General features: G+C 44.9%; 1 protein-coding gene across 2 annotated transcripts in view; it reads left to right on the forward strand.

Moving 5' to 3' along the window:
• Positions 1-26,517, forward strand: part of LOC143974676 (excitatory amino acid transporter 1-like) — a 164,051-nt gene that overhangs the window by 129,822 nt on the left and 7,712 nt on the right. For both annotated transcript variants that reach the window (XM_077476295.1, XM_077476296.1), the window contains one exon: positions 23,157-23,291. In XM_077476295.1, coding sequence (XP_077332421.1) covers positions 23,157-23,291 — 135 coding nt within the window. The remainder of the gene's footprint in view (positions 1-23,156; positions 23,292-26,517) is intronic.

Here is a 26,517-nt window from a genome sequence, read left to right on the forward strand (position 1 = left end):
CAGCCTTGTCTTGTTTTTTGGAGAGACGCTTGGCACTAGATCTTGTGATCAAGAGGTCCCTATTGGTCGGAGAGAGGTTGTCCACTGTCCAGGTGTCTAGGTTCACGCCATAGGACCTTACCTTGGTTTTAGAAGGGTTAACAAGGGCCCCCTTTGAACCAATAGATCAGATTCCCCTTAAGATCCTCACCTTTAAGTTGGCCTTTCAGCTAGCAACCACATCAGCTTGGAGAGTAGGCGAAATTCAGGCCTTTTCGATTAAGGAGCCATATTTTTGTTTGCTTGAGGACAGGGTTATACTTAGGCAGGACCCCCTGTACCTCCCTAAGGTAGCATCCAAGTTCCATAGAACTCAGGAAGTAGTGCTACCCTCCTTTTTTAATAATCCCCAAAATGAGAGGGAAGTTTCTTTTCACTGTATGGCTGTCAGACTTTGTTTGTTATCCTACTTAGAAAAAGTTAAGGAGTTTTGAAGGTCCAGCCATCTTTTAGTTACTGTATTTATCGGCGTATAACACGCACTTTTTTCCCCTTAAAATCAGGGGAAAATCGTGGGTCCATGTTATACGCTGATCCCCCTGCGATTGTGAGCCTGTGGTCGGCTTGCGCCCATTCTCGGCGGCTTGCGGCCGAAAGCTACCGAGCACCGCCGAGATACACAGGACATCTGCCTCTGTATCTCGGTGGTGCCATTTTTAAAAGGCAAAGCTGAAAATGAAACTGACAAGGCTGCAAATGACACTGACAATGGTGCAATGATGGACAAGGTTGCATGACAAGGCTGCAAATGACACTGACAAGGCTGCAAATGACACTTACAAGGATGCAATGATGGACAAGGCTGCATATGACACTGACAAGGCTGAAAATGATGGACAAGGCTGCAAATGACACTGACAAGGGTGCAATGATGGACAAGGCTGCAGATGGACACTGATAAGGCTGCATTGATGGGCATTTAAATGTAAGGTTTTTTTTTCTTTAAACTTCCCTCCTAAAAGTTTTTTTCCTTAAAATTCCCTCCTAAACCTGGGGTGCGTGTTATACGCCGATAAATACGGTAATTTTTCTGGTCAAAAGAAGGACCAACAAGCATCTAAAGCATCCATAGCCATTTCTTTAGCCTATGAGCAGTCCGGTAAGGCAGTTCCTAGGGACCTTAAAGCACATTCCACGCGATCTCTAGCAACTTCTTGGGTGGAAAGGGCTGGAGCCTCTGTAGAGCAGATAAGTAGAGCCGCTACATGGACAAGCCAGAACACTTTCCTGAGGCATTACAGGGTGGAGTTACTGTCCCCTCAGGATCTGGCGTTTGGTAGGAAGGTCCTGTAAGCGGTTGTCCCGCCCTAAGGTAGGCCTGAGCTACTTGCTCCTCTCTCAGGGTGCCGTCCTGGAAGACGACTTGAGAAAATGACCAGTTACACTTACCGGTAACAGTGTTTCTGGGTAGTCTTCCATGACGGCAGGCCTACTTCCCACCCGTTCTGTTTAGGTATAATTTAATATATAGAGTGTTGTGGTGTTCGTTTCTTCACTCTCGTGCACTGGTGTGAGTCAATACTTTGTCACAACTTAGGAGCACAGGGAGGGGTGGGGCTTTTAACCTCTTTGATTGATTGTGTTTCCTGTCAGGTGGACCAGTCATCTCTCAGGGTGCCGTCCTGGAAGACTTCCCAGAAACACCATTACCGGTAAGTATTACTGGTCGTTTTCTGTGACACAGGATATTAGTGCAAGAGTTTAGGAAACTCAACATTTCAATAACAAAAAATATACTAAAGTTAATTTTAGGGCACAAAAATGCAATACATTAATACCCATTTTTTTAGGCATAATATAAATGTTGTGGCTGTGCCAAGTAAATAGATACCCAAAATGTCAAACCTTAAAAATTGTCTGCACCTGTGAAATGCAACAATCTTCGGTACTCTATATTTTCCATAGACTATGCTTTATTTCACAAAGAATTTATTGTATTTTTTTAAAGCAACATACAGCAAACTCATGTACAAAACACGGGTATACAATCATCGCAGATAATAGGAATTGAGGTAAACTGAAGAGACTATGTGAATAAAATAGAAATGATGAACCCCAGCTTGTTTAGAGTTCAGCAATAACCCCTGGAACATCAAAATTACCTCCCAGCATCCACAATAATTAACCGGTGCTTCCCTGGGCTCTTCCATGCCATCGGGAACCTGGAGAGAGAATTGGCCACCGGATGACGACCATAGAGATTTCCGGTGACCAGATGGTCACCAGTCATGTCTATGACCGACGGATGCCCGGGCGCGACATTATGACATCATGTCTGGGCCACTGATGTAAACAAAGCCGCGATTGCAGCTGGTAAGCATGAGATCGTGGATTTTTTTTCCGATCTCAGGCTTTTCAGCCTGGAGAAGAGATGTGGGGTCTTGACCCCGCATCTCTCCATAAAGAGGACCTTTCACAAACGATTCCTATTACAAGGGATGTTTACATTCCATGTAATAGGAATAAAAGTGATAAACAAAATGTAAAAGAAAGTAAAAAAAATAAATTAAAAATGAAAACGCCCCTGTCCCCGGTAGCTCGTGTTCAGAAGCGAATGCACATGTTAGTCCCGCCCACATATGTAAACACCGTTCAAACCACACATGTGAGGTATCGCCACATGCGTGAGAGCGCGAGCAACAATTCTAGCACTAGACCACCCTCTGTAACCTGTAAAAAAAAGCATTGCCTATGGAGATTTTTAAGTACCAAAGTTTGGCGTCATTCTATGAGTGTGCGCAATTTTAAAGCGTGACATGTTGGGTATCTATTTACTCAGCTTATCATCTTTCACATTATACAAAAAAATTGGGCTAACTTTACTATTTTGTTATTTTTGAAATCACAAACATTTGAAAAATTGTTGCGCAAAAAACGTGCAAGATAAAAAGTTGCAACTAGGGTGTCTGCTAAAAAAATGTATGTTTAATGTTTGTGGGCTCTGAGTAATTTTCTAGCAAAAAAATTATGATTTTTACATGTAGGAGAGGAGTGCCGGAATAGGCATTTTACTGTTAACCTTTATATATCGAATCTGAATTGTGCAGACTTTTGTCTCCCTGTATTACATATGTGCATTATTTCAATAAATATTACCTGTTAATAGGGATGATGCCCCCCGGTTCGGTTCACAGCAGGACATGTGAACAGGCAAAAAACTTGTGCGAGCACCGTTAAAATCTATGGGATGCAAACCTGAAAAATCTAAAGTTCTCATTTTAACCTCTAGCAGACCAGCCACCGCAGATATACTGTGGCAAGTTGGCTTGCCTGGGCAAATCACCATAGCTGTACATCGCCCCTTTAAGAAGTGACAGCAAACGCTCGCACGCGTCCGGTTCGTGACCCCAGAGCCGATGCACATGCCTGGTGGGCGCTATGACTGCCGGGCACCCGCGGTCACTTGTGACAGAGCAAGGGGAGAGGAGAGAGATTGTGTTTTTATACTAAGTATGAACACTGATCTCTCTCCTCCCCTAGTCAGTCCCACCCTCCTACAGTTAGAACACACCCAGGGAACACAGTTAACCCCTTGATCGCCCCTAGTGTTAACCCCTTACCTGCCTGTCATTTATACAGTAATCAGTAGCTTTTTTTAGCTCTGATCGCTGTATAATTTTCAATGGTCCCAAAATAGTGTCAAAAGTGTCTGATCTGACCCCCACAATATCGCAGTCCCGAAAAAATTGCTGTCATTACTAGTAAAAAAAAATTATAATAAAAATGACATAAATCAATCCCCTATTTTGTACACGCTATAACTTTTGTGCAAACCAATCAACATACCCTTGTGATTTTTTTTTTTTTTTACCAGAGATATGTAGAAGAATACATATTGCCCTAAATTGAGGAGAAAAAAAATGTTTTATTTATTTTTAGCAAAAACTACAAAATAGTATTTTAATATTTATTATTTATTATTATTTTATTATTTAGTATTATAGCGCAAAAAATAAAAACCGCAGATGTGATCAAATGCCACCAAAAGAAAGCTCTATTTGTGGGGGAAAAATCAACATAAATGTATTTTCTTACATCAAGGGACACAGAGCCATAGTAATTACTATGTGGGTTATATCGGACCGACAGGTGCTGGACACTGGCACGCCCCTAAGGCGTGTACTTCCCCATATAACCCCTCCCATTACTGGTAGTCTTCAGTTTTTTCGCCAGTGTCTAAGGTGTTGGGCATGAGTAAAGATGTGCTGTGCTGATCTCCATGGGAAATAATCCTTAATGAGAGCCAGCCATGCTGACTGGATCCGTTCTGATGTCTTTGTAATGAGCTAAATGAATGGTACCCGGGCCTCGTAATCTGCAGAAACGAGGTTTTGCTTTGCGAGCGCTTCTCTTTGAGAACTGGGCCCTGGGATCCAGTACTTTTTGGTAGTGAGGCCATAAAGTTTTTACTGGCAGGGTGCTGTCGCAGGTCCAGAATTGTGGGATAACCTGAGAGTTCCCCGGTTCCTGAAGGTTTCCTTTAAGGTCTCGGAGCCTACCGTGAAGGGTGAAGATTGTTTTTTTTTTCTCAGATAAAACCCTGCTGCGAGGATAAGGTAAGGGAAATTTTCTCAGGAATTTCTCCTTCTATGTATTGTACTGTACTATAGCCTAGCAAGTTTACATTCTTTTGCTGGTAGTGCCTCTGGTTTGTGCTGTAAGCTATGAGTGGCAAAGGGACCAGGAACTCCTCTAAGGTTTCTAAGGGGTCAATGGTTACACAACATACAAAAAAAAACCCTTTCCAAAAGATTGTCATCCTCCCCTGAGAGGGATACGGCTAGTCAGATTGAGCTGTCAAGGGTAGAACACTTCAGTCCCTGTATATATCATACAAACAGTTTTTTCTTCTACCATCTAGTCCTCAGGGCCCTTTTGTTGAGGTGCAGAAGGATCAGGTAGATCTTCCCAAAGATTGGAAGATACTTATTTTTCCTCTTTGGGGGATTCTAACAGAGAGGGAGTAGCCTCACAAGTCAGGTGTTTGTCTACTCCCTTACTTAACCCTTTTGTTGCCTGCAGCACAGGTATCTACCTCTAATAAGGTTCATTTGAACCTCCCCCACCTGGGGATGTTTTTTCCTATTCATGGTAGCTTATGTATTCTGAATGGGAACATTTCTATGAAGAAATGTGGGGTTCCAGCAATTGATGCTGCAATCACCTCAGTGAGCAGAGTCTCACATGTCCAGTGGATAATTCACTGATGTTAAAGGATACAGCAAATTAAAGATGGAACTTCCTTTTAAAGACAAGATGTCTTTTGCAGTTCTTGCTGCAACTTCTATGTCTCAGTCTATTAACCCATTAACGTCTGCTACACCATTTTGGTGGAGCACATTTTTGAGTCACGCTAATTCATTGAAAAATGTAGACTTCTAAGGGTTAAGGAACAGTTTGTGAGATACCTGAAAGTCTGCCTGATCAGCAGGCCCAGCAATGGGCTGGTGTATCTGACGCCCTATGTCTCACAGATGCTATGAAAGACTCTATCGTTTAAGCCTTATGACTTATACTTGGACTAGTGCATTCTTGCAGAGTTCCGTGGCTGAAATATTGATCAACCGAAGCACCATGTGAAAACTCTTAGCCAGTTTGTGTCCCTTCCTGGGGTATGGCTACTTAGAGTGGATAAGTACATCCAAAAGGGTAAAGCTCTCTTTACCAGTAAAAGGAGGTTCAAACATTTCTCCTTTAATCATGCTGCCTCTCCTATGCCTGGGGCATTTGCCCTTAGGCAGTCTCGACGGTCTCAATCGTCAGGTTCAGGGGAAAGTCCCCAAGGGCAGCACCAGGATCTTGGGGGCAGAAAGCCCATAAAGCAGAATGCTAAAGCCTTCTCATGAAGGAGCACCCCCACTTGTTTGGGTGAGGGGAAAGGTCCTGAGATTCTCAAAGGTTGGCAGGAACAATGTCAAGAGCAGAGGGATTTCTGCAATTTTTTTCTCTAGGTTACGACTAGAGTTCCAAGAGCCCAGATGGCTCAGTCGGCGTTTGATCTGAGGGTCCGGGGTTCGGGTCCCTGTTTGGGTGCTGCTTGTGGGGTCCTTGGGCTGCTGATGTGGCAGTCTTTATGCAAGAGTTTCCATCTCCTCGGAGTATGTTCCTAAGGATCCAGAGAAAAAAGAAGTCTCTCTGGCCTCTGGATCAGCTGTTATCCCAGTGGGTGATATCAGAGATTCCCTTAGTGGAACAGGGGGTTTTGGCTCAAACCTTTTAGGGTTCCAGAACCAGACAGAGAGGCAAGACCCATTCTAGACCTCTAAGATCTGAATCGGCACTTAAACATCCAATCCTTTCATAATTCAATTGGCTGTGTCCATCCTGCAAGGAGGGGAGTTGCATATATCCATATGCCAAAGTTTCCCGCTTACCAGAAATTTCTGCGGTTTGAAATATAAAATTATTTTTTTCAGTTGTGGCCCTGCCATTTGGCTTAGCCACAGCAGGTTAAGGGCTCAAGGCATAGCGGTCCTAGCCTATTAGAAAATCTACTTTTAATAGATCATTCAGTCTCAGGTCTAAAACCAGAGTCTGAAATCTGTAGGTTGAATTCTCAACCTAGGAAAATTCTCCTTAAAACCATCAAGGAGATTACGGTACTCGGGGGCTGGTTATAGATACCATACAGAAGAAGGCATTCTTACCCCAGGCGAGAATCGGTTCCATTATAGGATTAATTCAACTTATCAAAACAAAGGAAAATTCCTTCATTTGGCTGTGCATGAGATTTTTAGGGGAAATGTGGCCTTCTTCAAAGCCATCCCTTACTGCAGGTTTAATCAAAGACTGCTTCAAGACACCATCCTGTCGATCTGGAGTAAATAAGATTCAGACCTTGTTTGTTTCCAATATGCTTGGCTCCCGACATAGGTCAGAGCCTAAATTGGTGGTTGTTATCCAGCAAAAGGGAAAATCTTTATCCTGGAAGGTGTTAACAATAGATGCCAGCCTTCTAGGCTGGGGAGCAGCCCTCAAAGAAGATTCTGTCCAGGGAAAATGGTCCAGGTTGGAAGACCTTGCCTATCAACTTTTTTGGAAGTTTCAGGCAGTACATCTGGCCCTAGAATCTTGGCGGTCAGACTACGGGACTGTCCTGACAAGATTCAGTCTGACAAGGCCACGGCGGTGGCTTACATCAATCACCAGGGGGGCACGAAAGTTTGTGCAGCTCAAAAAGAGGTGAACAATGTTCTAGCTTTGGCAGAACACAACATTCCTTGCCTATCGGCAATTCTAATTTTTCAGGCGTACTACTTGAGGCGCCAACAATTATTTCCAGGAGAATGATCTCTTCACCCCGACATCTTCCTAGCAATATGTCAGAAGATGGGGTATTCCGGACATGGACCTATTCGCGTCCAGATTCGTCAACAATTTTATGTCGAGAACAAGAGGTCCATTAGCAGGCAGAACAGACGCATTAGTCTTCCCATGGGATCAGTTTTCACTGATCTATGCATTTCCTCCAGTTCTACTGCTTCTGCTCCTTCTCCGCAGGATTAAGCAGGAACAAAAGGAGGTGATTCTGGTAGCCCCAGCGGGTCCGAGAAGATTTACTGAGATCATAAAGATGGCAGTAGGAGTCCTTCGGACTCTGCCATTATAGCCAGACCTTGCACAAGGTCCGGTATTTCATCCTACCTTACGGAAGAAAAATTTAACAAGTCTGACTGTTGAATCCCACTCTATAAAAGATTGTGGGTGATCTACTTTGGTAGTGTCTACTTTGATTAATGCCAGGAAGGCGGCTTCCAGAATCACTTACTATAGAGTCTGGAAGGCATATGTTTCTTGGTGTGGATCCAGGGGTTGGCACCCCAGGAAGTATGTCATAGGCAGGATTCCTGATGTCCTGCATATGGGATCTGAAATGAAGCTGGTCTTGACTTCTATCAAGAGCCAGATCCTGGCCTTGTCAGTTTTTCCTATGGCCTTTTGCTTCCCACTCTTGATGCATAACTTATTCAAGGGGTAACACATTTATTCCCCCTTTCAAGGCACCTCTAAATCCTTGGCATTTAAAATTGGTCTTATCAGCTTTGCTGAATCAGAAAGATCATCTTTTCTGGTTGCCATTTCTTCTTCTAGAAGAGTATCGGAACTAGCAGCTCTGTCTTCTTGTAAGAGCCATATTTCATCATGTATAAGGATGAGGTGGTTTTATGTCCTCATTCTGAATTCTTACCAAAGGTGGTAACAGGTTTTCATTTAAACCAAGATATTATTCTTCCTTCTTTCTCCCCGGAGCCTTAATCTGGGGAAGAGAAAGCACTACATTCTCTTGATGTAGTAAGAGCGATCAGAGTCCATTTAAAGGTGACTTCTCAGGTTCGCAAAACACAGGTTTTGTTTGTACTGCCAGAGGGTCCAAGATGTGGACAAGCATTTGTCAAGTGATTATTTAAGCTTCATCTTAAAGAGGAAAATTCTTCCTTCTCATATTAAGACCACACTCATCCAGGGCGATTAGTGCCTCTTGGGTGGTGCATCATCAGGCCTCTAACGCTCAGATCTGTAAGGCCACGACTTGGTCTTCGGTTCATACGTTTATCAGATTTTATCAAATCGATATTAAAGGTCATGATGATATTGCCTTTAGGCACAGCATATACTGCAGGCTGCAGTATGAGTCCTCTGGCCTCCTGTTTTTTTGTTTTGTCTCCCCCTTTCAGTTGCCTTGCTATGGGACATCCGACATAGTAATTACTATGGCTCTGTGTCCCCTGATGTAAGAAAAGAAAATAGGATTTTTAAAACAGCTTACCTGTAAAATCCTTTTCTTTGATGTACATCAGGGGACACAGAGGTCCCTCCCTTCTTCTTATCAAATTGTATTGCTTGGCAAAACTGAGGACTCCCGGTAATGGGAGGGGTTATAGGGGGGAAGTACACGCCTTAGGGGTGTGCCAGTGTCCAGCACCTGTTGGTCCGATATAACCCACATAGTAATTACTATGGCTCTGTGTCCCTTGATGTACGTCAAAGAAAAGGATTTTACAGGTAAGCTGTTTTAAAAATCCTATTTTCTTTTCTTACATCAGGGGACACAGAGCCATAGTAATTACTATGTCGGATGTCCCATAGCAAGGCAACTGAAAGGGGGAGACAAAACAAAAAAACAGGAGGCCAGAGGACTCATACTGCAGCCTGCAGTATATGCTGTGCCTAAAGGCAATATCATCATGACCTTTAATATCGATTTGATACAACATCGCACAACCACGCAATTGTTAAAAAGGGGCAGAAAAATTGGGCCTTGGGTGGGGGTGGTGGCGCCACAACACTGTAACTCCTCACAGATAGTCTTGTTGGGTGCAGGAAAGGGCCCTGCTGTGAAATAGTAGATCAAAAATTGTAATTACATGCCCCTGTTAACCACTTCAATACCGCCCATTGTCATATATGACATCCGCAGATGGGATCTCCCATCCTGGGCGGGTGTCCTATGATGTCCTGGGCTTCCCGGCCCCTGGGTGGCGCACACGTGCCCCCGATGCGCGTGCCTGGTGGCCGCAATGTCCAATGGGCACCCACGATTGCAGCACAGATCCACGTCCTGTCAGAGGAGAGAAGATCGATCATGTGATCCTAGTACAGAGGAACACTGATCGGTCTCCTCCACTTGTGAGTCCCTTTCCCCTACAGTTAGAATCACTACCTAGGATACACAGTTAACCCTTTGATCACCCCTAGTGTTAACCCCTTCCCTGCCAGTGACATTTATAAAAAAGAATTCCATAAAACTATCCCCTATTTTGTAGACGTTATAACTTTTGCGCAAACCAATAAATATACACTTATTGCGATTTTTTTTTTTTTTTTTTTTACCAAAAATATGTGGAAGAATACATATCTGCCTAAATTGAGGAAAAACATTTTTTTTTTAATTTGTGATATTTATTATAGCAAAAAGTAAAAAAAATTGTGTTTTTTTTTTTTTCAAACTTATCGCTCTTCTTTTGTTTATAGCGCAAAATAAAAACCGCAGATGTGATCAAATACCACCAAAAGAAAGCTCTTTTTGTGGGGAAAAAAAGATAAAAAATTAATTTGGGTACAGCGTCGCATAATCATGAAATTGTCATTCAAAGTGTGACAGCTGGCTTGGGCAGGAAGGGCTGAAAATGCCCTGTATTAAAGTGGTTAAACAGGGACAGAAAAATTGGGCCTTGGGTGGTGGTGCCCTAAACCAAAAATATTGTGGGAAGCTAGCATCATCAAGATTGAGGAAGAATAGGATAGTCAGCATAGGCAGTCTTCAAGGGATCCCACATCCATAGCAAATTCAATCACTACAGCATCAAGTGCTTGATAGCTGCTGATCCAAGACTAATTAATTTTTATGAATGTAAGCCTATCAACGGAGTCTGTGGACAGGCACACTCTTTGATCCATTACAAACCCTCCAACAGCACTGAATGTGCGTTCAGAAAGCACGCTGGCTGCAGGACAGGCCAGTAGCTCAATTGCATATTGAGCAAGTTCTGCCCAGTGGTCCATCCTCAAGACCCAGTAACCCAGTGGATGCTCTGTTGGAAAGGTCTCCAAGTCTGCTCATGCCCCTAGCTATTCCTGCACCATATAATGCAGACACTGGCAATGGTTACTTGAACTGATCAGACCTTAGCGCTGAGGACTGAAAAATTGTTTAACGGCATTAGTCAGCAGGCCACCTTCTCCACCTCTCTTCCTCTGACTGAACAAAACCTTAGCAACACGTTGTCCAGCACCAGGATATTCTAACCTCCCAGGGTCTAGAAATGCGTTAAACACACTTTTCTTCAAGACCTCCTGAAGATGTTTCATCCTCTGCTCCCTCTACGAAGGCAGGATGAGTTCTGCAACTTTACCCTTGTAACGTGGATCAAGAAGGGTTGCCAGCCAGTAATGATCCCTCTCCTTGATACCACGAATCCTAGAGTCCTTTTCGCCAGGCTTTGCAGAATCAGGGAGGCCATGGAGTGTAAGTTTGCAGAGGCATGCGATTCAGAGTCCTCTGGGTCACTAAGGGTCACATTATCCGTAACTACCTCATCCCAGCCACGTACAACTCCTTGGGTTTCTAGGGACTGAAAACCATCAATTGAAGACTGCTGCTGAGTGCTATCCTCTACATGTATGCTGACACAATCCTCCTCCTCTTCCTCCTGTGTGTTTGGCGGGCCCACAGGAATGCTATCTGGATAAAGGGGACCTTGAGAGGAAAGGAAGTCCTCCTCTGCTTCCTGCTGTTCTGCCTCAAGTGCCCTGTCTATGATTCCACAAAGCATGTGCTCCAGCAAGAAGAATAGAGGGACTGTGTTACTGATGCATGCATTGTTGCTGCTCCCGATTCTTGTGGCCTGGTGATAGGACAATCCATGGTGATAGGACAGTGCATGCATCCTTAGTCAGTAGCCACTGGTGTGCGAAAAGAAGCCAAGCTCCCCTGACCCTGTCCTGGTGCCATACTCACACAAGTACTCATTAATGGCTCTCTACTGTGTGTGCAGTCACTGCAGCACTGCCAATGTTGAGTTCCACCTGGTAGGCATGTCACAAATGAGGCGGTTTGTGGGCAGGTTGCATTCCCTTTGAATGTCAGCCAGCCGAGCACTGGCATTGTATGACTGGTGGAAATGACCACAGACTTTTCTGGCTTGCCTCAGGAGATCTTGTAAGCCTGGGTACCTGCTCAAGAACCGCTGCACCACCAAATTCAAGACGTGTACCAAACATGGAACATGGGTCAATTGTCCCTGTCGGAGGGCGGATATAATGTTGGTGCCATTATCGCATATAACCATTCCTGACTGAAACTGTTGTGGCGTCAACCACCTCTGAGCCTGCCCCCGCAGAGCTGACAGAATCTCTGCCCCAGTATGGCTCCTGTCCCCTAGGCAGACCAATTCAAGCACCGCATGGCATCTTTTAGCCTGACTGCTTGCGTAGCCCCTTAAACGCTTACGGAGCACCGCTGGTTCAGAGGACAAAACTGCAGAAGAGGCCATAGAGGACGAAGAAGTGGAGGGATGGAGGAGAGAGCTGTGGCAGAATCACCACTAGCTTTTGGAGGCATGGCGGCGGAACAAGCCCCAACAACACTGGGCCCTGTCCTGCATCCTTACTAGTTGCCAGCAGAGTTACCCAGTGCACCGTGAAGAAAAGGTAATGTCCCTGCTCATGCCTGCTGGACCATGAGTGAGCAGTAATATGAACCTTATTGCTCACCACCCTGTTCAACGAGGCCAAAACATTGCCTTCCACATGCCGGTAGAGAGCCGGAATGACCTTCTGTGAAAAGAAATGGCGTTTTTGAACCTGCCACTGAGGTACAGCACATACCACAAATTCACGAAAGGGGGCAGAATCTACCAGCTGAAAAGGCAGCAGTTGCAGTGCTAGAAATTTGGCCAAGCTACCATTTAGACGCTGAGCATGTGGATGGCTAGGACCGAATAGTTTTTTTTTTATGGTTCAGCAACTGGGGTAGGGAAATGCTGAAATAAGATGGTGGTGTACTGCTAGCAGATTGGCTGTAAGTACTTGGAACACCTATTGCAATACCTTCATTCCTCTCAGTGTAGGTTTTTGAGAACACTGGAGGTATAGTATGGTTGGAGACCCCAGGTGATGACCCCTTTTTCTTTGATATGGTTCTTTCAAGTGCTGTTACCAACGGACTGCTTGGCAGGTCGTCATGTGTCTGGTCAAGCATGTGTTGCCCAAGCGGCTGCTGTTCTGGCCACGCTTGATCCACTTCAGACATAGATTGCAAACAGCAACAGTGCGATCTGCTGCACATGTGTAGAAAAAGGCCCACACCAAGGAACTTTTAAACTTCAGCAGGGAGTCAGCAGTGGCCTGCACCTGCGGAGCTATGCATTGTGATGCAATAGGGTAGCTGCCCTTAAGTTGCTCCCTAGAGGACATCCTGCCTCTTTGGATTTGTTCCTCCTCCTCTCTTAATCACCCAAGTGCAGCCAGTGACCTCATCATCCCCTCCCTCTTCGTCACTGGAGAAAACTTGGCAGTGTAGCACTAACCCCCGAAGGAGCTGCTGGTTTTATTGGGCTTACTGTTACCTTCTTGACTGCTTCTCCTGCTAGGGATTCCCGTGGTAAATGGCCCAAAGAAATGTGGAAACTGACACTGAATCTTCTTTTGGGTTATTTATTTGAAACAGAAACAGAGTGTCTCAATGAAGGGTAGAAGGTTAGGAATAAGTTCAGGTACTTTAGACTGCAAAAAAATGGAAAGTCTCTTATAGGAAAATCCAGAGAATAGCAACCGTTTTACAACTGGATTTTACAACCCCCGGATAGACCTCCTCTCACTAGGCCTAGCAGCTGGTAGGGTGTTAAGTAAAGACTCTGCCACAGGCTTGCGATGTACACTTGCGCGTAGGATGTTTGACAAAGTCTCTGCCACAGACTTGTGCATTACTGAGGGACATAGACAAATTTAAAGAGCTATCATACGGTACCAGTATCTCTCAGCCGATCTGGCGATACCGTATGAGTGTAAATCCAGGTTGTGTCCTTCAACTAAGCCTCCAGGCTCCTTCAGAGAAGCCAGCCTTGCACACAGCCTTCTCCTAAAGAGTCCTCCCCTGGGGTTTTTCCAGTAGCTGGGCCTCGCCCTTCAGATGAGACGGCACCGGACCACCTTTGGATCAATAGGCCCCGAAATCCATTCAGGCCTGTCCCTGAAGTTGCGTTTCCTCGGGCCAGCCAGCCCCGAGACTCAAAATGCATGGTTACTGCACGGTACGGCACTGCACGGCCAGGAGGGCCATGGGGCTGGGTCAGGAGGACCCCCCAAACCAAACAGGCAGAAAATTATCTCTGGAACCCCGAAGCACATGATGCCGGTACCTTAAATACCACCTCCCAGAATGCACAGCAGGAAAACACTCCCACTGGGCTGGTTCCAAGAGAACAGTGGCATTCAATACACCCAGCTAAACTGCATTATTACTCTTGCCGGCGGTGACAGCGACACCTGTGGCCAAGGAAAACCCAGTGCAACCCAGCTGGACTGGTACTAAAACCAGAAATTCTGAAAATTAGCCCCAAAACCCAACTGTGGTTTCAGGAAAATTAACTTTGAAAAAAACATAGCGCCTGCTCGTCAGGAGCCAGCGCTACAGCAGTATACCGCAGCTGGGGAAACATGACTTTCTCTAGGCTCACGTTGCTCCCTTCCTCAACCAGGGAACCAACATTGGAGCCTTCAAATCACTGCACATCCTCCAGCAGTATGTACCCGACACTGTGGTCGAATAAGTTCTGGGGACTTCTCCGTACATTATGGAAGGAGTGGCTGTGGACAAGAAGGCGGTGAAATAGGCCACTTTGGCAGCTGCGTTGGAAGGCAAACTACTCTGAGCCTGGGTGGCAGAGGATGAGTAGGACGAGGAGGGCTTCGTTAGCCACTCCACCAACTCTTCTGCATGTTATGGCTCAATAACACAGCGAGCAGCAGAAAAAAGGACAAGTATGCACCATGTCCATGACCACCACTGTTGACTGTAGACACAGGCTGCTTGCCCTCTTTTAGTGGCCTGTGAGCGTCTGCCTCTCCTTGGTGGCCTTTCGGACATGGACATGATGTATTTTTTGTTTTGCAACATCACACTACACTGTATTAGATACTGTGTACACTGCTTGAAGTGTATTAGAAACTGCACACACTGTATTAGATACTGTGCACACCACCAGTAAAGTAGTAGAAACTGTACACACTGTATTAGATACTGTTTACACCACCTGCACTGTATTAGAAACTGTACAATGGCTGCATTGTATTGTATACTGTGAAAACCAAGAGAAGTGTAGTAGAAACTGTACACACACTGTATTAGATACTGTGTACACTGCCCGAAGTGTATTAGAAACTGTACACACTGTATTAGATACTGTGTACACCGCATGTACTCTATTAGAAGCTGTACTATGGCAGCACTGTATTGTATACTGTGTACACCACCAGAAGTGTAGTAGAAACTGTAGACACTGTATTGGATACTGTGTACACTGCCTGCACTGTATTAGAAACTGTATAACGGATGCACTGGGTGTTATTTACGAAAAGCAAATCCATTTTGCACTACAAGTACACGGAAAGCGGACTTGGAAGTGCAGTCGCTGTAGATCTGAGGGGGACATGCAAGGAAAACAAAAAACAGCATTTTAGCTTGCACATGATTGGATGATAAAATCAGCAGAGCTTCCCCTAATTTCAGATCTTCCCCTCAGATCTACAGGGACTGCACTTCCAAGTGCACTTTCAGTGCACTTTCAAGTGCACTTGCAGTGCAAAGTGGATTTGCCTTTCGTAAATAACCCCCACTGTATTGTATACTGTGTAAACCAGAAGTATAGTAGAAACTGTAAGCACTGTATTAGATACTGCGTAGCACTGTATTAGAAACTGTACTACGGTTGCACTGTATTGTATAATGTGTATACCACCAGAAGTGTATTAAAAACTGGACACACTGTATTAGATACTGTGTACACTGCCTGAAGTATATTAGAAACTATACACACTGTATTAGATACTATGTACACCACCTGAAGTGTATTCCAAGCTGTACACACTGTATTAGATACTGTGTACATCACCTGTACTGTATACACCACCAGAAGTGTAGTGGAAACTGTACACACTGTATTAGATACTGTGTACACCGCTTGAAGTGTATTAGAAACAGTACACCACTGGATGCAGAGTGTGTGTGTGTATGTATGTGTATATATATTGTAGACATGTCACTGGAGAAGTGATCGAGGGGGTGTACATCTCACCTAGGTTGCTACACAGTGTGAGATGGTAAATCCAGGATGGTTCAGTTTCTCAGCAGTGATATGCTGCTGAATTGTTATTTAATTTTGCCGGGCCTGGGTTTATATGGAATGGCAGGTAGGTTTGGTAGAGGGACCTGTCATTCCACATCCCCCGATCCAGTTCTGGGTTTGGGATCAGGTGAGCTTTGATCCTAATTAGCCTGGGAAGGTAAAGGCTCTGCAAGGCCTGCAGGTGATTGCTCCCAGCCAGGGAATGAACAGCCTGTATGTTGAAGGAAGCTGCAAGCACAGACACTGCTGGAGCTAAAACCCACCCTGCGATATCCAGACGAAAAGACGCTGTCTTTATAAATGTCAGATAGGTGAGAAGAACCTGTTAGTAAGCGCCCAGCCGGGCTAGGTCTTTTGTTTATTTTGTTGTACTTAGAAAGCACGGTGTTGCTGTATGTTTTGTTTGCTGGACTGTTTGTACCACGAATAAACGCCAAGATCTGCTTCATATATTCCAAGTCTGCTGTGAACTGTGTCCAAACACACCCTACCCCGGGAAGATCCCTTACAATTGGTGGAGGTAGCGGGCAACGCGGTTGCTAGGGGCAACGGTGTGGACAGACTTGGCTACAGCTGCTGATGTCCTGGGTGAAAGCTGCAACTACACTCCAAAAACAGTCCAGCAACATGGAGGAGATGCTGAAGCAGTTTATGCAAGTGAGTTTGCAACAACAGCAGGCTCAGACAGAGGCCAATAGACGACATGAACAGTCCATGGCTGAACAACAGCAGATGATGGCTGCACAACAGCAGGCTCAGACAGAGGCCAATAGACGACATGAACAGTCCATGGCTGCACAACAACAGTCCATGGCTGCACAACAGCAGATGATGGCTGCACAACAGCGGATGCATAAGGAAGAGTTGCAAGCTTTGCGCCAAAGCCAACAACAACTTATCGAGCACCTGATAGTAAATCGAGAGGCGCCTGTGGTTACTAATCCACCCACAATGGAGGGAGCCGCTCCAGAGATTTTTTTTGGGAGAAGGACTGTGCAGAAAGCGCTGCAAAAGATGACTGCTGAGGACGATGTTGAGGCCTTTCTAACAGTATTTGAGCGCGTGGCTGAGCGAGAGAAGTTACCAGCTGCTGAGTGGGCAGAGGTAATTGCACCCTATTTAACAGGTGAACCCCAAAAGGCCTACTATGACCTCAGTGAGCAAGAGGTTAAGGACTATACTCGGCTAAAAGAGGAGATACTTGCCCGACTAGGAGTTACTACTGCAGTCCGTGCACGGAGGGTACGCAACTGGAGCTACAGTCTGGACAAATCAGCGAGGTCCCAGATGTATGACCTAATCCATTTGGCAAGAAAGTGGTTGGAGCCAGACACTTCTACTCCTGCACAAATCCTAGAGAAGGTCGTGATGGATCGCTACCTCCGAGCGCTTCCTACTGACCTGCAACGCTGGGTGGGACAAGGTGATCCTAGGGACGCAAACGAACTTGTCAACCTTGTGGAGAGGTTCCAGGCGACTGAGGACTACCTCCGCGATGTTCCTGCAGCATCTTCACCTCCCCGGAGCGCCAGATCTGTGCCGTCAGCTGGTAAGAGACTTCCATCTGTTGGGGGAGTGTGGAGGGGTGCTGATGGGGGGAAAAGGGCTCAAGTGGTGTCTCAGGGACAAAAGACTGGTGATGGTCCCGGGTGGCTAAGGGGCTCTGAAAAGGACTCCTTGCCAAAGAGACCAGGCCCTATCCAGTGTTGGAGATGCCATGAGGCGGGACACGTGTCTGCCCATTGCCCTCTTACCTCTGAACCCATGGAATGTGACGCTAGCCGGCGTCAGTCGCTATTTGCGGAACCATCTTGTGCTGCAGTTCCTGGACTAGAGACTGAACCGCAAATCTGCAACATCACAATCAATGACTTTCCTGTTAAAGCGTTAATGGACTCAGGAAGCCTCGTAACCTTGGTGCATGCTAGTCTGGTGGCTGGGGACTTAGAGCCTAACAAGCATATGAGTGTTGTGTGCATACATGGTGATACAAAAGTGTACCCTATAGTGCGGGCTAAAGTCGGGACTAAACAAGGCACCGTACAATATGAAGTGGGTGTGGTTAAAAACCTCATGCATGATGTAATATTGGGCCGCGATTTTCCGTTATTCTGGGCTCTCTGGGAAAAAAGAGAAATCCCCAAAAGGAGTGAGGATACCTCTAAGGAGGTTGCCTTGTCCGCTGTGAATGATAAAAGTGTACAGGATGAAAATGATTGTTTTCCTTTACAGGTCCTGGCTGGGGAGGAGGATCCTCCCACTGAGCAAAATATACTAGACTTAGAGGTGTCTAGCGATAATTTTGGGACTGCACAATTACAGGACCCCACTCTCAAAAATGCGAGAGAGCAGGTTGCTGTTATGAACGGGGTACCTCAGGAACCAGATGCTGAAAAAAGATTTCCACATTTTTCGGTGACTAATGATCTTTTCTATAGAGTCAATAAGGTTAAAGATGAGATTGTGGAACAGCTTCTGGTACCTAAGCCGTACCGGCGTCAGGTGCTTGACATGGCACATAACCATGTTCTTGGGGGACACTTGGGGACTGACAAAACGCGAGAGAGGGTTCTCCAGAGGTTTTTTTGGCCGGCCATATATGATGACATTAAAAAATACTGTGAGTCGTGCCCCACATGTCAGGTTAGTGCCCCAGTGTCACATTTTCGCAGTCCTTTGGTTTCGCTCCCTATTATAGAGGTGCCTTTTGAGCGTATTGCCATGGATTTAGTGGGTCCCATTGTAAAGTCAGCTAGAGGACACCAGTATATTTTGGTAGTCCTGGATTATGCGACCCGCTATCCTGAGGCTGTACCCTTAAGAAACACTGCATCTAAAACAATTGCACGTGAGTTGTTTTATATGTTCTCTAGGACTGGGATCCCCAAAGAAATCCTAACTGACCAAGGTACGCCATTTATGTCGAAAGTAATGAAGGAATTATGCAAACTATTTAAAATCTCACACATCCGTACCTCTGTGTACCACCCCCAGACGGACGGATTGGTGGAGAGATTTAATAAGACTTTGAAACATATGTTGAAGAAAGTGGTGGCAAAAGATGGTCGTGACTGGGATCATTTATTACCCTACCTCATGTTTGCTATTAGGGAGGTGCCCCAAGCGTCCACAGGGTTCTCACCATTCGAGTTGGTCTATGGTCATCACCCTAGGGGTCTACTGGACATTGCAAAAGAGACATGGGAGAATGAGTCCACCCCATACAAGAGTGTTATTGAGCATGTAGCACAAATGCAGGACCGTATAGCCACTGTAATGCCCCTGGTAAGGGAACACCTCCAGAGAGCTCAAGAGGCCCAAAGTAGAATTTACAACCGGTCCGCAAGAATCAGGACATTCAACCCAGGCGATAGGGTCCTTATACTAGTCCCCACTGTTGAGAGTAAATTCTTGGCGAAGTGGCAAGGTCCTTATGAAATTGTTGAAAAGATCAGTGAGGTGAACTACAAGGTGCACCAACCAGGTAGAAGGAAGCCTTTCCAAGTTTATCACATAAACTTGATCAAGCCCTGGAAAGACAGGGAATCCTTGGTGGCGACAAATACTGTTAATGATTTGTCACAACCAATCCCTCCAGTCAAGGTAGGTGATACTCTATCAGTGTCACAGAAACAGGAGGCTCAGGAATTTTTACAGAAAAACAAAAAAAAGTTCTCTGACCTCCCAGGGCGTACACACCTCATCCATCATCACATTGAAACTGAGCCTAGAAGCAGAGTAAACCTTAAGCCCTATAGGATACCGGAGGCACGTAGGGAAGCCGTATCTGCCGAGGTAAAACGTATGCTTGCTCTGGGGGTAATTGAGGTGTCACAGAGTGAATGGTCCAGCCCAATTGTGCTAATCCCAAAGCCCAATGGAACTTGGAGGTTCTGTAACGATTTCAGAAAGTTGAATGAGATCTCCAAGTTCGATGCGTATCCTATGCCCAGGGTAGATGAGTTGATTGAGAAGTTGGGTAACGCCAGGTACATAACCACTCTCGATCTCACAAAGGGCTACTGGCAGATTCCACTTTCTGGTGAGGCTAAAGAGAAAACTGCATTCTCCACCCCTGATGGGCTATTCCAGTATGTAGTGATGCCATTCGGGTTACATGGAGCGCCTGCAACTTTCCAGAGGTTGATGGACTTGATTCTGCGACCACATCGTGATTACTCAGCTGCCTACCTCGATGATGTGGTCATTTTTAGCCCTGATTGGGAAAGTCACCTCTGTAAGGTACAGGCCGTGTTGGATGCCATAAGTGATGCGGGGTTGACCATAAATGCCGAGAAGTGTGCTCTAGCCCTAGAAGAGGCCAAATATCTAGGCTACATTATTGGGAGAGGGTTGATTAAGCCACAGCTAAATAAAATTGAGGCAATACAGAATTGGCCTAGACCCCTGACAAGGAAACAGGTTAGAGCTTTCCTGGGTATTACGGGGTATTACCGTAGGTTTGTGCCGAACTTTGCCTCAGTTGCTGCTCCACTAACTGACTTGACAAAGGGCGGAAAGACAGCAATGGTCACGTGGACCCCAGAGGCCGAGAAGGCTTTCCAAAGCCTTAAGTCTGCCTTGTGCCAACCACCTGTGTTAGTTACCCCCGATTTCAAACGAGAGTTTCTGGTCCAGACAGATGCCTCTAACACAGGCTTAGGTGCAGTACTCTCACAAGTAGTGAATGGTGAGGAGCATCCGGTGACGTACTTGAGTAGAAAATTAACCCCGGCCGAGAAAAATTATGCCATTGTGGAGCGAGAGTGTTTGGCAGTAAAGTGGGCCCTAGAATCGTTAAAGTATTACTTGCTAGGCAGGAAATTCAAGTTGGTGACAGACCATGCCCCCCTAACATGGATGAAGTTAAACAAGGAGAGAAATGCAAGAGTGACTAGATGGTTTCTCTCCCTACAAAACTTTAATTTCACTGTGGAACACAGGCCAGGGAAATTACAGGCAAATGCTGACGCATTGTCGAGGGTAAGTTGTCTGTGGGGACAAAAGGCTCAGCCCTCCGGTCTGAAAAAGAGGGGGGGGATATGTAGACATGTCACTGGAGAAGTGATCGAGGGGGTGTACATCTCACCTAGGTTGCTACACAGTGTGAGATGGTAAATCCAGGATGGTTCAGTTTCTCAGCAGTGATATGCTGCTGAATTGTTATTTAATTTTGCCGGGCCTGGGTTTATATGGAATGGCAGGTAGGTTTGGTAGAGGGACCTGTCATTCCACATCCCCCGATCCAGTTCTGGGTTTGGGATCAGGTGAGCTTTGATCCTAATTAGCCTGGGAAGGTAAAGGCTCTGCAAGGCCTGCAGGTGATTGCTCCCAGCCAGGGAATGAACAGCCTGTATGTTGAAGGAAGCTGCAAGCACAGACACTGCTGGAGCTAAAACCCACCCTGCGATATCCAGACGAAAAGACGCTGTCTTTATAAATGTCAGATAGGTGAGAAGAACCTGTTAGTAAGCGCCCAGCCGGGCTAGGTCTTTTGTTTATTTTGTTGTACTTAGAAAGCACGGTGTTGCTGTATGTTTTGTTTGCTGGACTGTTTGTACCACGAATAAACGCCAAGATCTGCTTCATATATTCCAAGTCTGCTGTGAACTGTGTCCAAACACACCCTACCCCGGGAAGATCCCTTACAATATATATATAATTTATATTTATTATTAATAAACTGACTGAATATCGAGCAAACACTGGATATTTCGTCTATGCTAAATGCAGAGTGTGTGTGTGTGTGTGTGTGTGTGTGTGTGTGTGTGTGTGTGTGTGTGTGTGTGTGTGTAGATATATACATACATACCTACATACAGTATCTCACAAAAGTGAGTACACCTTGCCACCCTGCCTTTGGCCAATTATGGCCCTCTCAGCAGCACGCTGTGATTGGCCAACGCAGGCACCTGACCTGTCAATCATCATTCAGCAATGCACTACGATCTTGCAGTGCATTATGAGATGTTCCGCGGTGCTCGAATTTCCCATGAACGCCCCATAATGTTTGCTGTTCTGCGAATGGGCGAACACCTGATGTTTGAGTCTAACTTGTGTTCGACCCAAACATCGTGCTCATCCCTATCTGTTAAAAGGGGAAAAAAAAGGCAAAAAGACCCACGAACAAAAGAAGACAGTTGCAGTTAGAGCCTGGCAAAGCATCAGAAAGGAGGAAACCCAGTCTTTGGTAATGTCCATAAGTTTCAGACTTCAGGCATTCATTGCCAGTAAGGTATTTGTAACAAAATAGAAAAAAATTAACATTTTATTTATGATTATATTAATTTGTCCAATTACATTTGAGCCCCTGAAAATGGGGGGACTTTGTATAAAAATGGTTGTAGTTCCTAAAATTTGTACTTGATATGTATGTTCAACCCCTTGAATTAAAGCTGAAAGTCTGCACTTCAAATTCATTTTAATTTTATTCTGGTGGCATACAGAGCCAAAGGTATGAGAATTGTGCCTGAGTCCAAATAAATATGAACTGTATTAGTTCCTCCTCATCAGTGCCGTCTAATCAGTGCCCATCAGGGCTGCCTCATCAGTGCCTATCAATGCAGCCTCATCAGCGCTTATCAGTGAAGGAGAAAAATTACTTATTTACAAAATATTATAACTAAAGCTAAGAAAAACTTTTTTTTTTTTTTTCAAAAATTCTCAGACGTTCTTGTTTGTTTAGCAGAAAATAAAAAAACCCAGTGGTGATTAAATACTACCAAAATAAATTTTCATCTGTTTAAAAAAAATGTATAAAAATTTTGTTTGGGTACAGCTTTGCACGACCACACACATATCATTCAAAGTGCAACAGCACTGAAAGCTGAAAATTGACCTGGGCAGGAAGGGGGGAAACGTGCTCAGTAGGCAAGTAGTTAAAGTGTAACTAAACCCTCCTACTCTTTACAGCCAAGATAGCTGCCATCTTAGCCTCTGTTTGATCTGCAGTTGCGATGGTGCTGCACATGTGATCAGTTATAGTGCCGGCCATTTGATGGCTTGACAGTTCGGTTGGGAGCACAAACATTTGTGACAGTTATCATACACAGAATGTGTTAAATAAATCTGTTCTACAAAACTATTAAACTGATGTGTTCAGGTCTGCTTATTGCTGAAAAATAGGCCCTACTCATAATACAGTGTTCCCCTTTAAATATAAAAATTGGTTAACGGGATTGAGTACTTTCTACACTTACAAAACATTATAGATGATTGTCTGTCTTTATAGTCTGTGAGTTATCTGATGTTCTCTTATTTTTCTCCTCACAGCATCACAGCTACTGCTGCCAGCATAGGAGCAGCGGGTATCCCTCAGGCTGGCCTGGTTACTATGGTTATTGTGTTGACATCAGTGGGACTTCCCACAGAGGATATAACGCTCATTATCGCTGTGGACTGGTTCCTGTAAGTGTCTTATCAGTGAGGTGACATTATACTGGATTGTTAACTAGCTTGGCACCAGAAACTATTCGGCAGAAGAGATCAAACTCTTTTTTGGTTTACTGATCTTTTCGTAACGCATCAAAATCACTGATGAAGAGGAGTCAACAAATATTTTGTTATTTTACATTGGCACAGTAAAACCCTCATAATCTGGTATAAACCTTGTTGGGTGATTATTCGGTATCAATATGGATTATTAGACATTCATAAAAAAAAAAAAAATCAAAGAGAACAAAAGATAATGTTCTTTTCTTTTGTCTGTCTGTCCTGCATAAACAATCCGCTTCCTCCTTTTGCATCCACCATCATTCCTAGTTGAGATATCCACTTGGTTTTTGTTTTGGTACACTGTATCCCTAACTGTGGCCAACCAGAAGACTTCTCCTTTTGTGATCAGAACCTTCTTTTCATTAGAAGGTCATCTAGATATTATGTTTTCTCAGGTGTTCTCCACAACATCTCCCAATGCACTCCCCATATTCCTTTTCTGTTATGCCTGTACCTTGTTCTCGAAAGCACTGTGGATGTGTAAGAGGGTAGCATTTCTTAACCTTTTAACACCACCTCCAAGCAGCCATATAAGTGGGCTTTATCCCTTTTGCTGCCAGAGCCACATTTGCATTTTTTACACTCATGCATAAGAAAAAACTTAGGCCTGAAGATTACATAAACCCCCCCAAACATTATATATTTTCTGAAAGCAAACACCCTAGAGAATAAAATTGTGGTAGTTCCAATTTTTTTATGTCACAAGGTATTACTACAAAGTTTTCAGTAAAAAATACACTAAAGTTAATTTTAAGGAACACAAACGCAATAAATTACTAAATGTTTTGGTAAAATATAAAAGATGAGGTTGCACCAAGTAAATAGATACTCAAGATGTCAAACCTCAAATTTATGTGTGCCCATAAAATGGTGATAAACTTCAGTACCCTATATTTTCCATACGTGACACATTAAAAGCCCCCTATAGATGAAGGTCTGGTTTTGGAAATATTGCTCTCACTCTGGCATGCGCAGCGATATGTAATGTGTATCTCAATGGGGTTTTTCATGCATAGGCGTTCATACATGCGTATATGCGAAGAGGGGGGGCTCAAAAACATTTTGAAGGGATTTTATGTGCTTGCGTGTAACTTTATTTTTTTGCAATTTAAAAAAAAACTGTTATTAACCGCTAACTCACTTTCCAGGAATTTTCTAGGACGGCTACGAAAGGCTCCTGCCACCTAGCACAGGAAACCACATGATCCACATTATTTAAAGCATGCACCACAGTATACCCTCAGTTATAACAGACGACAATATATGCAAATGTAACAGTAATACCCATAACATGTACACATTAAAAAAACATACATCTCAGGGTGGGAATGGGCGCCGCCCTGGAAAGTAAGTTAACAGGTAATAACTCTGTTTTCCCAAATCATGTTCCAGAATGGCTATGAGAGAGGACCAAAAAGGAACTACCTGCTTGGGGGGGCGGCTACGGCCTGCAGCACCTTTCTCCCAAAGGACTGATCCATGCTAGACAGCAGATCCAACTGGTAATGTCTAAAGAAGGTTTGGTAGCTGGACCAAGTGGCTGCCTTACAGATCTGGATAGGGGAAGCTCCTGCCCGTTCTGCCCACAAAGTTGCTATCGCCCTTGTAGAGTGAGCTTTTAAGTTGGAAGGAGGTGATACAGCCAATGCTAGATAAGCTTCAGAGATTGCTAGCTTCATCCACCACGCAATTGTGTTTTTTGAAGCACTCTTTCTTTTGTTAGGCCCAAGAAACTGCACAAAAATACTAGAGGAAGATCGCCAATTCTTAGTATCTTCTATATAGGCAATTAGGCACCTTCTGACATCCACTTTGTTGAGCTCTACTTCCTTGTCATGTCTTGGCTTATTTAGCGACTTTTTCCTCTTTTAGTTCTCCTTCCTCCAATTCTGAATCAGAGTTGGAACTTTCTCCCAGTTCTTCCAAAGTTCCCAGCTCCTGGAACTCTGGGACCCGTAAACGTGTTGGCGGAGTAGTGCTAGACACACATTAGAGGCTCTACCCAAGAGGTACCCACTTTGTTAGTTTGGAAAGATTGCATATTTACAGCCATCTCTTTCTTTATTTTTTTAAATAAACTTTTGAAGTGTGAACCAGCTTCATTTTTGAACATATCATTCAAGCACTCCTGACAGAGACTTTTCTTCCAGCTGGAAGACATTTTGTTCTTACAGGCTGCACATTTCTTTTTAGGTATTTCCCTTTTTGTCTCTCTGCCCTTGTCCTTATCCTGCACAAGAAAGGACACAAGGAGAAAAAAAGTGCTTTTAAGCAAACCCTACCTGAAGGGGGGAACCTAAAATATAAGCCCCTACACCACCAGTAAACAGGCTTGAAGCTACCACCAGAAGGAGAGAGACAAAAGGCGAACCAGCAAAACCAAAAAACAACCACTTTATTAGAGTGAAAAATAGCCACCCGGCATATAGCACCACTTAATAACACAAATAGCTTGTAAAGGGGCTGCCTGACCCCCGCCACCCATGACTGACATCGGTGCCCTCTCCACCAGGAATAAAAGGAAAAACGTGGGTGCCATAGCCCCCCATTTCCTTAGCTTAGGGCAGGAGTCCCCAGATGTCTCCAAACATACATCGTCACCAGCAGCCCCCTCCATGGTGCACAGCCTGGTAACAGAAAGATGGCACCTGAAACTGCCTCTTCTATGCCCTTAAGTACTGCAGGGAGGAACCCAGCCTGGCGCTGTGGATCCGTTGCTGCATTGGGGATCAGAAGAGCTACTGGGGTGTTTCACAGCCTCAGTAACTTCCAGGCCAATTGCAATATGGCCACCGGATGACTTCCTGCTGGCTTCTGGTGCACTGGTCATGACATCATTCATCGGCACCCAAGACCCCCAGTAAGGGGGCTTCCAGCAGGGAGTAGACTGCATGAAGAGCAGGGTCCGCCATAGGCCTCCACACAGCATCAGAAGCATGGAGAACCATACTTCCCTGCTAGATAGCAGCATCAGTTGCCCAGCCATCCCCCAGGAATGACTCCTGTGCGTAACCAAACCTCCACTGCCAGAAATTGTCCCCCACTTGGGGATGCTTTCTGCGGATCAACTCATGAAAAGGAGGGGGAAGGAGGCCCCTGAGCTTTTCATATCTTTCAGGCAGCAAAAAAAAAAAAGAAG

Source organism: Lithobates pipiens, unplaced genomic scaffold (genome assembly GCF_037356315.1).
Source record: "Lithobates pipiens isolate NorthernLeopardFrog02 unplaced genomic scaffold, aLitPip1_a1.2 Scaffold_13, whole genome shotgun sequence".
NCBI lineage: Eukaryota > Metazoa > Chordata > Amphibia > Anura > Ranidae > Lithobates > Lithobates pipiens.